The sequence below is a fragment of the Pelophylax lessonae genome (assembly GCF_965119305.1).
Source record: "Pelophylax lessonae genome assembly, chromosome: 4".
NCBI lineage: Eukaryota > Metazoa > Chordata > Amphibia > Anura > Ranidae > Pelophylax > Pelophylax lessonae.
Window position 1 is genome coordinate 565,482,408 of NC_138771.1, and position 15,709 is coordinate 565,498,116.

At 45.1% G+C, this 15,709-nt stretch overlaps 1 protein-coding gene across 1 annotated transcript in view; it reads left to right on the top strand.

Annotated features, from left to right (window-relative positions):
- XPO7 (exportin 7) overlaps nt 1–15,709 on the top strand; it is a 132,547-nt gene that overhangs the window by 27,141 nt on the left and 89,697 nt on the right. Inside the window, exon 2 of the mRNA XM_082255770.1 lies at nt 12,923–13,069. Within this exon, the coding sequence (XP_082111896.1) occupies nt 12,923–13,069 (147 nt within the window). The remainder of the gene's footprint in view (nt 1–12,922; nt 13,070–15,709) is intronic.

Genomic DNA, 15,709 nt, shown 5'->3' on the forward strand with positions numbered 1-15,709 from the left:
GCTGAGCTGACAGGAAGGATCACATAGTACTATGTATTAGCGGCCGCTCGCCCCGCCCTCCTGCCTGGTATGTCCATTCACTAATGCAGAGATCATAGTAACAGGGACGTCATTGAGAGGCGGGCGGCCGGCCAGAGGCGGGACTTTTAAAACCTGCCCTGCGCTGCGCCCTCCTCCTTCCTCACGGCGGCCATATTAATTTCGGCACCGTTAACCCATTATCGGCCGAAATGAGAGAGGCTCATTTTCGGCCGATAATTTCGGTGGCCGAAATTTCGGTGCATCCCTAGTTGTAAAGCCTTACATATACCCAATGAAGTGACTGGCCTCAGGTGATGTACAGAGATGAAACAAATCCTTCTGCTTAAGTTGTACATGTTTATCTACAGTCTTCTCGTCTCTACAGCTGCTTAAAGACCAGAATTGAAATCTTGTCTGAGTGTTCAGGGGGGGGGAAAGGGGGCAGAGAGGTGAAGTTACTCTGCAGAGCTCAGTGAGGAGATTTTTGACATCTGATTGGAGAGAAGGGTCACCCCCCCCCCCCCCCCCCCTCTACACACAGGTACAGAGCTGAGGCTCTGTCAGCTGGAGATCCCTTCCCTTTTTTCTCTTGGTGTCAGGAAAACTTGTCAGAAGTGACTCATGCTGATAGAGGAATGAAGCAGCAGACAGAAGTGACACTTAGTGCTCCTAACTGAGACAAGTACACACTATAGAGCAGGGGTGTCAAACTCTATTTCATTGCGGGCCACATCACTGGTATGATTGCCCTCAAAGGGCCGGTTGTATCTGAGGTGTGCTACGTACAGTGTAGGGTTCAGTTCAGGAGTGCGTCACATGCAGAGTTTAGGGGAGTGTGCTGTGTGCAGGGTATAGAGGTGCACTACGCACAGTGTTCAACCCCTCTCCCCAAAGCTTCCTTGCATCTCTCTCTCTCTCCTACCTGGCCTGGCTCTAGTACCTCCCTGTGTTATCAGCTCTGCCTTGCCTTCTGGGGATCTGTCTCCGCTGTGCGTGCAGGGATCTGTTCGTTTTGGGAGCCGCTGAGGGAGATGTCCCTTGTAAACACAGAAGGCTCCTGTGTTTGCAAGTGACAACGGGGAGTGGAGTGGTTTGTGCTGAAGGTGGCAGAAAGGAGTTTCGCCACGACCCAGTTGCCAAACGGTGTGAGAGTCGAACATAATACAATTCTATATATAAAATCTAAATATTTTTAAAAAACCGTCAGTTTCGGTTTCCTGCATCCTGCATTTACGGTTTGGGGTTTTGCCACCAAAATTTCTATTTGGTGCTCCTCCTACTTTGTTCAGATTTCACGTCTGAGGTTTACGACCGCTTTAAAGCTGGGTTCACACTGTGCAGAGCTGCTCCTAGCAGGGGTTTAGTGCTTCTCTGTTTCGGGGACGAATCAAACCTGAATTCGGACCTGAAGCTTTGCAATGAGCTCTGCTGCCACCCCAGAGATGTGTGAATCGGCTCCATTGAGAGCCGGTCACTGTCTCCTGTCATGCGAATTGGATGCTGGGAAACCTGCATCCAATTCGTATCAGTGTGAACCCAATCTGGTTATGCTTTGCAGACCATGGGGAATAAGCTGGTTTGTGTAAAACCTGTCAGACATGAGTAGTGATCATTACTAGAGTTGAGCGGACACCTGGATGTCCGTGTTCGGCGGGTTCGGCCGAACTTTAAAAAAAAGTCCGGGTCCGTGTCCCGGACTTTTGCCGAACTTTTCCCGGACACCGAACCCCATTGAAGTCAATGGGGACCCGAACTTTCAGGCACTAAAATGGCTCTAAAACACCAATGGAAAGGGCTAGACTGCTGCAAATGGCAGCAAAACGTAGTTAAGAGCATGGCAAGTGCTCTGCAAACAAATGTGGATAGGGAAATAACTTAAAACAACAAAAAAAAAACAGAAGAATAAAACAATGTTCTTCATCTCTGAAGGACGAGGCCCATATGGAGTAGGAGGGAGGTTGAGGTGGTGGCGGATGTGGTGGTGTCATAGGTGTGTGCACAGGGTGTGCCGGGTGTACCTGGGCACACCCTAATCACCTAGGGCACATAGCATTATCGCTCTGTTTGCCAGTGAGGAGATGGGAAAGATCTCCCTCGCACCTGCTCTGCTCTATTTCTCTTTGCCAGCAGGGAGAGTAATGTATCAGGGCCATGTACATGTAGGCAAACACATGCATGTGTATTTAATATAATATAATGCAATAGGCTGCGCACACCTATGGGCGGTGTAGGTGGAAGTGGCGGTGGAGGAGGAGTGGAGGACGAGGTAGCCAACACTGCTTCTTTTCACACATTTTAAATGAGGGTACACCCCAAAAGAGTGAGAGAAAAAATGGAACAATAGCTGGGTAAGGTCGGTATCCATCGATATTCTGCACAAGGTACGGAAAAGTCCCGTGGGATCCATGCCTGGTTCATTTTAATGAACGTGAGCTTGTCCACATTGTCTCTGGACAGGTGGCTGCGCTTGTCTGTGATAACGCCCCCAGCCGTGCTAAATACCCGTTCAGATAATACACTGGCTGCAGGGCACGCCAGCACCTCCAAGGCGTAAAGGGCAAGCTCAGGCCATGTGCCCAACTTGGAGACCCAGAAGTTGAAGGGGGCAGACCCCTCATTCAGTACGTCTAGGCGTGTGCACACATACTGCTCCACCATGTTGGTGAAATGCTGCCTCCTGCTAAGACGTTCCATATGAGCTGCTGGTGCTGCTGTTTGTTGTGGCGTGCTGACAAAGCTTTTCCACATTTCGGCCATGCTAACCCTGCCTTCTGAGGTGCTGGCGGTGCCCTGGTTGTATTGGCGACCTCTTCCTCCTCCTCCTCCTCCTCCTCCTCCTCCTCCTCCTCCTCTGCCTTGTGCTTCCACTGTGGCCCCGCTGTCAGGTGGGAATGCCAGCAGCATCGCGTCCTCCAGCGTGCGCTTGTACTCGCGCATCTTGCGATCGCGCTCCAGTGAGTGAATTAAGGATGGTACGTTGTCCTTGTAACGGGGATCCAGCAGCGTGGCCACCCAGTAATCAGCACAAGTTAGAATGTGGGCAACTCGGCGGTCGTTGTGGAGACACTGCAGCATGTAATCGCTCATGTGTGCCAGGCTGCCCAGAGGCAACGAAAGGCTGTCCTCTGTGGGAGGTGTATCGTCTGTGTCCTCTGTATCCCCCCCAGCCACGCACCAGTGATGGCCATGAGCTGGCCTGGGTGCCACCCTGCTGTGAACATGGTTCCATCTCCTCCTCCAGCTCCTCCTCCTCCTCCTCCAGAACTGTGCCCCTGCTGGACAATTGTGTCCCTGGCGTTTGTGTGTGCAGGAACCCACCCTCGGAGCCCCTTGCGAATGACTGCCCTGAAAGCCTTGGAAATGTTACCTCCTCATCCTCCTCCTCATCCTGTGCCACATCCTCTTCCATCATCGCCCGAATTGTTTTTTCAAGGAGGCATAGAAGTGGGATAGTTAAGCTGAGAACGGCGTCATCGGCACTGGCCATGTTGGTGGAGTACTCAAAACAGCGCAACAAGGCACACAGGTCTCACATGGAGGCCCAGTTATTGGTGGTGAAGTGGTGCTGTTCCGCAGAGCGACTCACGCGTGCGTGCTGCAGCTGAAACTCCACTATGGCCTGCTGCTGCTCGCACAGTCTTTGCAGCATGTGCAAGGTGGAGTTCCACCTTGTGGGCACGTCACATATGAGGCGGTGAGCGGGAAGGCCGAAGTTACGCTGCAGCGCTGACAGGCGAGCAGCAGCAGGGTGAGAACGCCGAAAGTGCGCACAGACGGCCCGCACTTTCTGCTGCAGCTCTGACATATCGGGGTAGTTTTTAAGGAACCTCTGCACCACCAAATTCAGCACATGCGCCAGGCAAGGGATGTGCGTCAAACCGGCTAGGCCCAGAGCTGCTATGAGATTTCGCCCGTTATCGCACACCACCAGTCCGGGCTTGAGGCTCGCTGGCAGCAACCACTCATTTGTCTGCTGTTCCATGCTCCTCCACAACTCCTGCGCGGTGTGTGGTTTGTCCCCCAAACAGGCAAGTTTTAAAACTGCCTGCTGTCGTTTACCCCTGGCCGTGCTGAAGTTGGTGGTGAAGGTGTTACGCTGTCCGGATGAGGAGGCGGTAGAGGATGAGGAAGCGGAGTAGGAGGAGTTAGGAACAGGAGGCAAACTGAAGCGCCCTGCAATCCTCGGTGGTGGAAGGACATGCGCCAAATTGCTATCCACCTCAGGCCCATCCGCCACTGCATTTACCCAGTGTGCCGTTAGGGAGATATAACGCCCCTGACCGTGCTTACTGGTCCACGTATCGGTAGTTAGGTGGACCTTGCCAGAGATGGCGTTGCGCAGTGCACACCTGATTTTTTTTTTCCCCCACTTGGTTGTGCAGGGAAGGGATGGCTTGCCTGGAAAAGTAGTGGTGGCTGGGCACGACGTACTGTGGGACAGCCACCGACATAAGGTTTTTAAAACTGTGCGTCTCCACCAGACGGAATGACAGCATTTCAAAGGCCAAGAATTTTGAAATGCTGGCATTCAGGGCCAGGGATCGCGGGTGGGTAGGGGGGTACTTACTCTTCCTCTCAAGTGTTTGGGAGATGGAAAGCTGAACGCTTCAACGGGACATTGTGGAGATGGTTGGTGACCCAGGTGGTGGTGTTGCTGACAGATCCTCTGTTTGCGGGGTGGCAGGTGCCGGTATCACTACAGATGTGGCCGGAGCGGCCGAGACTGCAGCAGAAGAGGAAGCAGGATGAGCCAGAGACGTTTCTTGGTTTTGAAGGTGTCTACTCCACTGCAGCTCGTGCTTTGCACTTAGATGCCTGATCATGCAGGTTGTGCTCAGGTTGAGAAGGTTTATGCCTCGCTTCAGGCTCTGATTGCACAGGGTGCAAACCACTCGTGTCCTGTCATCAGCACATTTTCTAAAGAACTTCCACGCTAGAGAACTCCTTTGAGCTGACTTTGGTGCGCTCGTTCCCTTGCTGCATTGGGCAGTAGCGGGCGTAGTGTCTAGGGCACGGCCGCTCCGCTTCTGCACCCTGCTCCCTCTTCTGCTGTGCTGGTGGCTCTGTGCGACCACCGCCTCTTCCTCCAAACTACTCAGGTCACCTGCATGACGTTCATTCCATGTGGGGTTGAGGACCTCATCGTCCTCCACATCATCTTCCACCCAGTCTTCACCCCTGCCCTCCTTGTCGGTCTCCACAATGCTGAACGCCACAGCAGTTGGCACCTGCGTTTCGTCATCATCGGAGACGTGCTGCAATGGTCCTTGCATGTACTCATCTTGAGAAATAAGTGGTTGGGCATCGCTGCACTCAATCTCTTCAACTTCTGGGGCAGGGCTAGGTGGATGGCCCTGGGAAACCCTGCTGACCGAGTCCTCAAAAAGAAGAGACTGCTGTATGGATTGGGGCTCGGACTGCTTGCCTGATTTCCAAGGGGGTGTGGTGAAAGACGGTTGGACATTGGCTGCAGGTGCCAACTCTGACCTTTCTGCAGTAGACTGGGTGGGAGACAATGTGAAGGAACTGGAGGCACTGTCAGCAACCCAATCTACTATCGCCTGTACTTCTTCAGGCCTCATCACGTCTAGAGGCGCATTATGCCCTACCAAATACTGATGCAGGTTCTGTCGCCTACTCACTTGTGGAAGGTGTTTCACTTGTGCGTGTAGCTGGCGCAGATCGACCACGTCCTCTCCTTGCAACAGGAGCTCTACCAGCAGCACCACGACCCAGGCCACGGCCCCTATTTGACGGTCTCCTCATATTTCTGTAATTTATGATCTTGCCCTAGAAAGGTGTTTATTGAATAGCGGAACAAAACAACAACAGTATCGCACGGGTGTATCTCACAGTCAAATATGCAAACTATGCCGCAATTTAATGTTTTTTACCCCAAAAGGGTGTATATTGAATAGCGGAATAGGAAAAAGGATAAAAAAAACGGTGTATCTCACACGTACAAACACAGACTAGGCCCCGATTAAAATTTTTTGTACCCTAAAGGGAGGATGAGGATGAGGAAGAGGAGTAGGAGGAGTTGGGAACAGGAGGCAAACTGAAGCGCCCTGCAATCCTTGGCGGTGGAAGGAGATGCGCCAAACAAATTTAAAAGGTGTATCTCACACGTACCGATACAGACTATGCCGTAATTTAATTTTCTTACACTCCAAAAGGGTGTATATTGAATAGCGGAATAGAAAAAATTTTATAATACGGTGTATCTCACACGTACAAACACAAACTAGGCCCCGATTACAATTTTTTGTTCCCCTAAAGGCAGGATGAGGAGTAGGAGGAGTTCGGAACAGGCAGGAGGCAGACTGAAGCACCCTCAAATCCTCGGCAGTATGAGATGCGCCCCAAAAATTGGAAAGGTGTATCTCGCACGTACGGACACAGACTATCACGCAATTTAATTGTTTTATACCCAAAGGTTTTGATTAAATAGCGGAATAGAAAATATGATCAAAAAAAGTGTATGTATATCACACGTACAGAAGCACACTAGGCCCCAATTACTATTGTTTGTACCCCTAAAGGCAGGATGAGGAGTAGGAGGAGTATGGAACAGGCAGCACCCTCAAATCTTCAGAAGTATGAGATGAACCCCAAAAACTTGGAAAGGTGGATCTCACACGTACCAACACAGACTATCCCCCAATTTAACTGATCCCCAAAGGTTTTTGATTAAATAGCGGAATAGAAAATATGATCAAAAAAAGTGTATGTATATCACACGTACACAACCACACTAGGCCCCAAGTACTATTGTTTGTACCCCTAAAAGGCTGGATGAGGAGGAGTAGGAGGAGTATGGAACAGGCAGCACCCTCAAATCTTCAGAAGTATGAGATTGTGTTCACTGTACCCCACAAAGATTGTGTTCACTGTACCCCACAAAGATTGTGTTCACTGCACCCCAAAAAGATTGTGTTCACTGCACCCCACAAAGATTGTGTTCCCTGCACCCCACAAAGATTGTGTTCACTGCACCCCACAAAGATTGTGTTCACTGCACCCCACAAAGATTGTGTTCACTGCACCCCACAAGGGTTTTGTTCACTGCACCCCACAAGGGTTTTGTGCACTGCACCCCACAAGGATTTTGTGCACTGCACCCCAAAAGGATTTTGTGCACTGCACCCCAAAAGGATTTTGTGCACTGCACCCCACAAAGATTGTGTTCACTGCACCTCACACACAGCAAAATGGATGTGGATCACTGACACCTGCCTATCTCCTATCCCACACCACACAGCAATATCGATTGTAGTTTGTAGAACACACTTTCCCTAAAAATCAGCAGACTCTATCCCTAACAGGATTTATAAGATCGTAGATCGGGACTGCAGACCCCACCCCACACAGCAATATCGATTGTAGTTTGTAGAACACACTTTCCCTAAAAATCAGCAGACTCTCTCCCTAACAGGATTGATAAGAGATCGTAGATCGGGTGACTGCAAACCCCACACAGCAATGTCGATTGTAGTTTGTAGAACACACTTTCCCTAAAAATCAGCAGACTCTCTCCCTAACAGGATTGATAAGAGATCGTAGATCGGGTGACTGCAAACCCCACCCCACACACCAATGTCGATTGTAGTTTGTAGAACACACTTTCCCTAAAAATCAGCAGACTCTCTCCCTAAAATGCCTACAACTCCCCCTGCCTAACACACTCCGACCTGTCCCTCAATTCTATCCGGACACAAATGTTTTTTTTTTCCTGTCTGTCCCTAATCAGCAGCCAGCACGTTGATGTGTGCTCTCTCCCTGATCTAAGCAGCAGAATGATGCCATAGCGGCGCTGCCTCTAACTTATAAAGACTTGGTCACATGCTTCAGACGGCCAATCACAGCTACTGATACATTTGTAGGCATGGCTGGGATGGCTTAGGCACACCAGTTAAACGCTTGTTGATTGGCTGTTGAAAGCCCGCCATGAAAAGCGCGCCAAAGCATGCAAAACCCGGAAATAAAACGACCGAACACGGATTTTTACCCGAATATACAGTAAAGTGTTCGTGTCCGTGTTCGGGTAACAAAAATCCAATTATTTGGTACGAACACGAATAATACAGTCCGTGTTCGCTCAACCCTAATCATTACACTAAACAGCGATAACCCAACCCTGCTGAACTAAATCTTTTTGAATTGTTGTTTTCTGAATCTCTGATACCTCCATGTATTATTGTATTATAAAGTAAGTATTTATTTGGCTGTAGGATGTGTTTTCTCTAAAACAATCATATTGGTGATATTCTTGTTATTTTACAGGATAGATTCTGTGCACTAAACTCAGGACAATTTGTCTGATTGCCCCTGGGACTGCTTGACTTGTTCATAAAAGGGTTGCTGGGTATGCTGCAGGGAGGTCACTACTTCTACAGATTTGATAGGCTGTTCTCTCAATGTACATCACGAGGAAGATCAGTGTTGGAGGGCAGACTGAAACTGATCAGTGTTTTAACCACTAACCGCATATCAACGTACCGGTACGTCGGGTAACTTTGCGGGGTTATAGCGGGATGATGTCTCGAGGCATCATCCTGGTACCGTGGTTTGAAGCCGACGGTCGGCTTTCCGTCGGTAATGACCGATGCGGCTCAGGAGCCGCTCGATCGTTACCCGGGTGAGCGGGAGGGGACGTCCCCCCTCCCGCCGCCTTCCGTGGCTTTGCTTGGGGCTCCCGTCCCACCGGGAGCCCCGAGCACCCAACCGGCACGTCCGCCGACTGGATGGAGTCCCGATGAATGCCGAAAACGGCATAGATCGGGTCTCCGATTACGTAACCCGGAGGCGGCGTCCATGACGTCACTTCCGGGTTACTGTGCTGCAAAAGGCGACCGATTTGAAAAACGTCCGTTTTCGGCGTTTTGCATACAGGGAAGTGTAGTGGAGGGGTTGGGGTCTTTTAGACCCTCGATCCCTCCATAAAGTGTACCTGTCACTACATATTGGTGTCACAAGGGATGTTTACATTGCTTGTGACAGCAATAAAAGTGATCAGATTTTTTTTTTTTTTTTTTTTTTAAAAAACCTGTAATAAAGTTAAAAAAAAGAGAAAATAGGAAAAAAAAAAATTTAGCCGCCCCCGTCACCGTTGGCTCGCGCACAAAAAAAAACGTATACGCAAGTCGAGCCGCGAATGAAATCGCTGTTCAAACCACACATGTGAGGTATCGCCGCGATCGCCAGAGCGTGGGCAATAATTTAAAAAAAGAGCTACACTCTAACTCTAAACTGGTAACCGTTAAATAAATTTAAAGCGTCGCAAATTGAGATCTCTATTGACCGTAGTTTGTCGCCATCCCACGGGGGGGGGGGCGCAATTTTAAACCGTAACATGTTGGGTATCTATTTACTCGGCGTGACATAATCTTTCACAATAAACAAAAAGAATGGACTAACTTTACTGTTTCGTGTTTTTTAAATGCAGTGAAATGTGATTTTTCAAATTTTTTCCAAAAAAATGGCGTTTTAAAGACCGCTGCGCAAATACCGCGTAACAAAAAAAAATTTGCAATGACCGACATTTTATTCTCCAGAGTCTTTGCTAAAAAATATATATAATGTTTGGGGGTTCTAAGTAGTTTTCTAGGAAAAAATACTGGTTTTAACTTGTAAACAAAAAGTGTCCGAAATAGGGCTGGGGCTTAAGTGGTTAAGAGCAGATTAAAACTAGGTTGTAATTGCTTTTACTGCTTTAAAGTAGACCTGAATAAAATCTACCTTATTGTCCAAGATTCCTCCTGAAAAATAGCTATAGACTAAGGCTGGCCATACACTATACAATTTTCTTATTCAATTTCCTTTAGATTTACCTTAAACTATGTAGTGCAAGGGCCTGCCTGACTGCATACAAATTGAAAGTGTTTAGGTTTGACCCTATATTACATGGTTTTGGTAAATCTAAAGGCAAGTTGAACAAGAAAATTGTATAGTGTATGGCCAGCCTTATGCTGTAAGTGTGTGTCTATGACCTCATACCTGTGTATCTGACGTGTGACATCTAAAGGTTTTAATACATTTTATACAATTAAGCCCATTGGCTAAACAAGAAAAAAAGAGGAGCTTCAGTCAGTGTTTGAAAAAAAATGAAAAGCGAACAGCTTCAAATGCTATAGCTTGCTGCCTTTTATTAAAAGGACACTTACCTGTGCAGGGATTCAGCGCTGTCCTCACCAAGGCTGACTCTTTAACGGTCTTTGGGTCTCCGACTCTCCGGTGTCATGTTTACTAGCTGCATTTCCTTACATCTTCACAGCCGACTCCCTACTGCATATGCACAAACGAAGTGGTCCTGCAGCCTCCTGGGATCTTTGATCTGTCCCAAGATGTTCGGGTCAGGGTTATGGACCGGTGAGGTGGGTGGTTTTTGGGGGCAGAGAACTTCCACTCTGATCACCTAGGCATTTGTATTAGAAGTAAGGATGGAGTACCTGTCAAAAGTAGGTACCTGCTCAGCCCATCCACCGCCTTAAAAAAAAAAAATAATAATAATTCCAAGAATAAGAGGAGGAAATGTAGAACTTCCACTTTTGGGTGCATTTGCGCTTTAATGAGAAAATATCAATCTATTCCCTGATCCCTGCTAACAGTGTTGGAGGAATCTCCACTGCCGGCTGTTCAGTTCTAAATTTTCAACCCAGCTCCATCAACTTATAATCAACTTTTTGTTGAGCCAGGTGGTATTTGCAGGACCAGCCACGGCTTGAATTTCAGTCTAACAGGATTCGAGAGGTATATGGTTTAGGCCCCTTCACACTTGTGTGACTTGTCCTGCAACTTGGGACTGCAAAGTCGCATGACAAGTCTTTCCCCATGATTTCCAATGAGTACCATTCATATCTGTGCGATTTCAAAGTTAATCCCTGCACTACTTTCGTCCAATTTTATTTATTACAGGTACTTGTATAGCGCCATAAATTTGCACAGAGCTTTACATTTATATATTGTATTTTCACATCAGTGAATGTATAATATACTACTAGTGAGACAAACCATTTTAACACTGACAGTGGTGCTTACAATGATCAGCTTTTATTAATTTGACAACCCTTCTCCCATAAAGGGGGAAAAAAAAATTATTGTAACAGCCTAAAAAGTGTTAGCTGGAGTTGAGCTTTAATTTTTTATTTTATTTTTTGTCACTTATGTAAAATACATCTAAGGTTGCTTTTACACTGATGAGTTTTTACTGTGCCAAAAGCCAATCCTTTTTATTTCTATGGGATTGTGCTGCAGGTGCAGTGCATCTTTAAGTACCGCATACTGCACGTGGGTGCACTTTTCAAAACTACACCAAAAACGTAGGTTCCCATTGAAAGAAAATGCGGCAAAAGTGCATTAAAAATGCAGCTGCATTGCAATTTGGTGCATTTATTTATTTTTTGGTGTGGGGCACAGCTTTTTAGGCTGGTGGCCATTTCTTGGTAATTGGCGGGGGGAGCGGATCGGTTTGGGCTCTTTTTGCTTCAATTTTCGAGGCTCCATGCACACTAGACACTAAAAATATTTAGCATTTTTTTTGCAGGTGTTTTTGTGTTCAGGAGCGTTTGTAAAAGTGATTAGAAATGCTAGCATTTTTGTAAAGGTGCGGGCAGCTGTCATCATTCTTAAAGCGGAACTTCACCCAAAAGGGGAAGTTCCGTTTGTTTGAATCCCCCCCCCCCCTCCACTGACACATTTTGGCACTTTTATGGGGGGTTTACCTGGTTTTGATAGGTACCTGCTCCAACAAAAAAAAAGCAGAAAGCTCCTAACTGCTGCTAAAAGCTGGCACAAAAATCGCTATTGTGATTGTATTTCATCCAGCGTTTTTCTGTTGTTTTTTTTTAACTTCTAGTGTGCTTGGAGCCTCATACTGTAGTGGAACGTTGCATTGGATAGGGAGTTTTGACGCTGGCTGATTTAGTATGCTGACATACAGATACAATAGTGTTCTATTTATTATTAAACATTGAGAGACTCAACAAAAATAAAACTTTTTTTGGGCGAAATATAAATTTGATGTGACCGATTCCCTTTAAATATTTTCCTACATCATGACAATGTTGTGTAGTACAATAGGTAGACTTTCCTAATCTCATAAACTCATTTACCTCACTCCAACAGTCTTCTCCCACTGAAATCATGTCAGGGCTACTTGCTGTCTTAAGTAGGGTACACACTAGTAGAAAATCTCTCTTAAAAATTCCCGTCCGAGGTAATATCGTACGATTTTCGGCTAGTGTGTACACAACTTTCAGCAGCCGATGCCGACATTTTCAACGAAAAAAAAAAAGGAAGGACAAACATCAATTTTTATCGTCCGTCCCCAGACGACCAATGCGCATACGAAAGACCGTGCATTATCTGAAGTTGCTGACAACCCGGAAGTCTAGGAACAAATATCCCAAAAAAAAAAGCGGACGAGAAATTTCGTGAAGATTTATGTACTGTGAACTAAAAACGGTTGTGAATGCTGAGCAAGAGAGAGAAAAATCGGAGGATATTTCGCCTGATTCCTGTCAAGTGTGTATGGGCCTTTAGAGGGTATGGGCACAGAGGATTTCAGGCATTGAACTGAGACTTTTGGAATAGTTGTTACTTTTTACAAACCATAGTACGCTGTCGCTCTAAATAGTTAAATAAAGCCCAAAAAAACATTTTTTTTTTTTTTTTTTTTTAAAGCATGTAAACGTGTTTGCAACGTTGGACTAACAGCAATGTGCATAGCAATAGTGCCTACCCCCACTCTTATAGAGTTCTGGTACCCAGAACATTGTATATCTACAATATAAAGACTTCTTGCTAGCTGTATATGAAAATTTATTTCAGGAGTGCCTAATGAATACATAGCAAGTTTTTCTTCTGAAAAATCTGAGCCTTATTTTTTTTTTCTCTTTGGCAGAGTCTAGCCCAGCTAGAGATCCTGTGCAAACAGCTCTATGAAACCACAGACACCAGCACGCGGCTGCAGGCCGAGAAGGCCCTGGTGGAGTTTACCAACAGCCCAGAGTGTTTGAGCAAGTGTCAGCTGTTGCTGGAGAGGGGAAGTGTAAGTATGGAAAAAATTCAAGTATACATATGCATTATGGGGGGGGGGGGGGGGATAATGACTTTCACTTTTGGATATTCATTTTTTTAATTTTCTGGTATGGGTCTAAATTCTCTTTCTAGAGTCTCTTTTTATCAGATGGTATTATCGGCATCCTACTAGAATAGTCATTCGGTTTGTAGGATAAGCCACATTTTTTTTTTTTTTTTTTTTTTTTTTTTTTTTTTTAGCTCAGTTCAAGACTGTGTCCCCAAAAGAGGTCCTTGTTTGTCCTGCTTGTCATATTAGGCACAAATGTAAACCTTGCTCATTGGGGTTTACATAGTTATTTATACATAGTTTGGTTGAAAAAAGACACATGTCCATCTAGTTCAACCAAAAAAAGGGGGGGGGGGTGAAATCATACAATCTGCATATACACAATCCTATACCCACAGTTGATCCAGAGGAAGGCAAAAAAACCCCAGCAAGCATGATCCAATTTACTCCAGAGGGGGGAAATAAATCCTCCTGATCCCCCAAGAGGCATTGGAAATGGTACTATTTGTACCAAAATTAAAAACATGCAAAAAAAGTGTGCAAAATTTGACAATGACTTAAAGTGTTTGTTCACCAATGCCAGAAGTCTGCCAAGCAAAATTGGTGAGTTGGAAGCTCTGGTGCACGAGGAGAACTATGACTTAATTGGTATTGCTGAATCTTGGCTTCATTCTTCACATGACTGGGTTATTAATATTCCTGGCTATGCTCTCTTTCGGAAAGACAGGGTAAAACGGAGGGGTGGTGGTGTTTATCTCTATGTGAGAAGTGATCTCAAAGTGAGTGTGAAAGATGACCTTGTTGATGGAGAGTGTGCTGAATCTGAAGCAGTATGGGTTGAAATGTACATGGGTTTGCGTAAAACAAAGATTATGATTGGAGTTTGTTATAGACCTCCCAGTATTAATGAGGAGGTGGAGACTCAGCTCCTGGCACAGATAGAAAGGGCTGCAAAGGCTGGGACAGTGTTAATAATGGGGGATATTAACTACCCAGACACTGACTGGAGTAATGGCACTGCTAGAACAGTTATAGGGCAAAAATTTATAAACCTATTACAAGACAATTTTATGGTGCAGTTTATTGAGGCCCCCACTAGAAATGATGCTCTGTTGGACCTGGTAATGTCAAACCATGCAGAGCTTATTAACAATGTTCATATAAAAGAACATCTGGGTAGCAGTGACCATAACATGATTTCATTTAATGTTAGCTGTAAGCCAGTGTTAATTTCGTCGACTAAAACCGACTAAAATGTTTTCGTCGACTAACATAATTCAGATGACTAAAATACGACTAAAACTAAAATGGCATTTTAGTCTTAAGACTAAAATACGACTAAAACTAAATTGGCATTTTAGTCAAAAGACTATTAACTAAAACTAAATGGAAATTTTTTGCCAAAATTAACATTTGCATGCTCAAAGCTTAGTACCATAAATAACATATTAGATTTTTCACTCCAGGACCAGCAGTAGTATATAATGAGTTTGGAAATTGTAGAGAAATTCTTAAATAATGCATTACAAATTACAATTGAACTACACCCATTCGATTATAGATGACTAAAATGAGTTTTAGTCGACTAAAATGTAGGACATTTAGTCGACTAAAATATACTGGAGTTTTAGTCGACTAAATACGACTAAAACACTTGCAGAAGACTAAAATGGGACTAAAACTAAAATGCCATTTTAGTCCTAAGACTAAGACTAAAACTAAATTGAAATTTGCTGCCAAAATTAACACTGCTGTAAGAAAAAAACGCATACAGGAACTACAAAAACACTTAACTTTGAGAGAGCATATTTTTTCCAAGGATGAGGGCTGCTCTCCAGGATTTAGAGGGAATATTGGCATAGATGAGCAGAGAACAGAAATGGGAATTTTTCAAAAAGACTTTATGCAAACTCACTGCAAAGTATATTCCCATGGGTAATAAGTTTAAAAGGCTAAAAATAAAACCTATGTGGCTCACGGCAAAAGTTAAAAAAGCTATAGATAAAAAGAAAAGAGCTTTTAAAAATATAAAAATGAGGGAACACTATCATTGTTTAATTGTTACAAAGAATCTAACAGAATATGTAAAAAGGAAATCGGAGACGCGAAAATTAAAAATGAATGACAGATTGCAAAAGATAGTAGGACAAACCCCAAAAAATTCTTCAAATATATTAACAGTAAAAAGGTTAGGTCTGAGCATGTAGGCCCTTTACAAAATAATCAGGAGTGGGTGACTGGGGACAAAGAAAAGGCACATTTTTAATAAATACTTTCTTCAGCTCTGTATATACAAAGGAGCATGGGGGAGCTCATGATCACGAGGACGGTATTGACACAGCCTTTAAGGAAGTTATTCCACTGCAAAGCTTGATGTCCTATACAAAGACTGAAATTGTACTTTTAATCTCAGACCCCATATACATAAATTAAAAAGTAAGGGTCCAAACACTGAACCTTGGGGTACGCCACTAACAACCCTAGACTATTCAGAGTATAAATATATCATCACTACTCTGAATATAGTTTTTTAGCCAGTTTTCTATTTATTTACAAACTGATTTTTCAAGACCTGTAGACTTTACCTTACACATTAGCCGT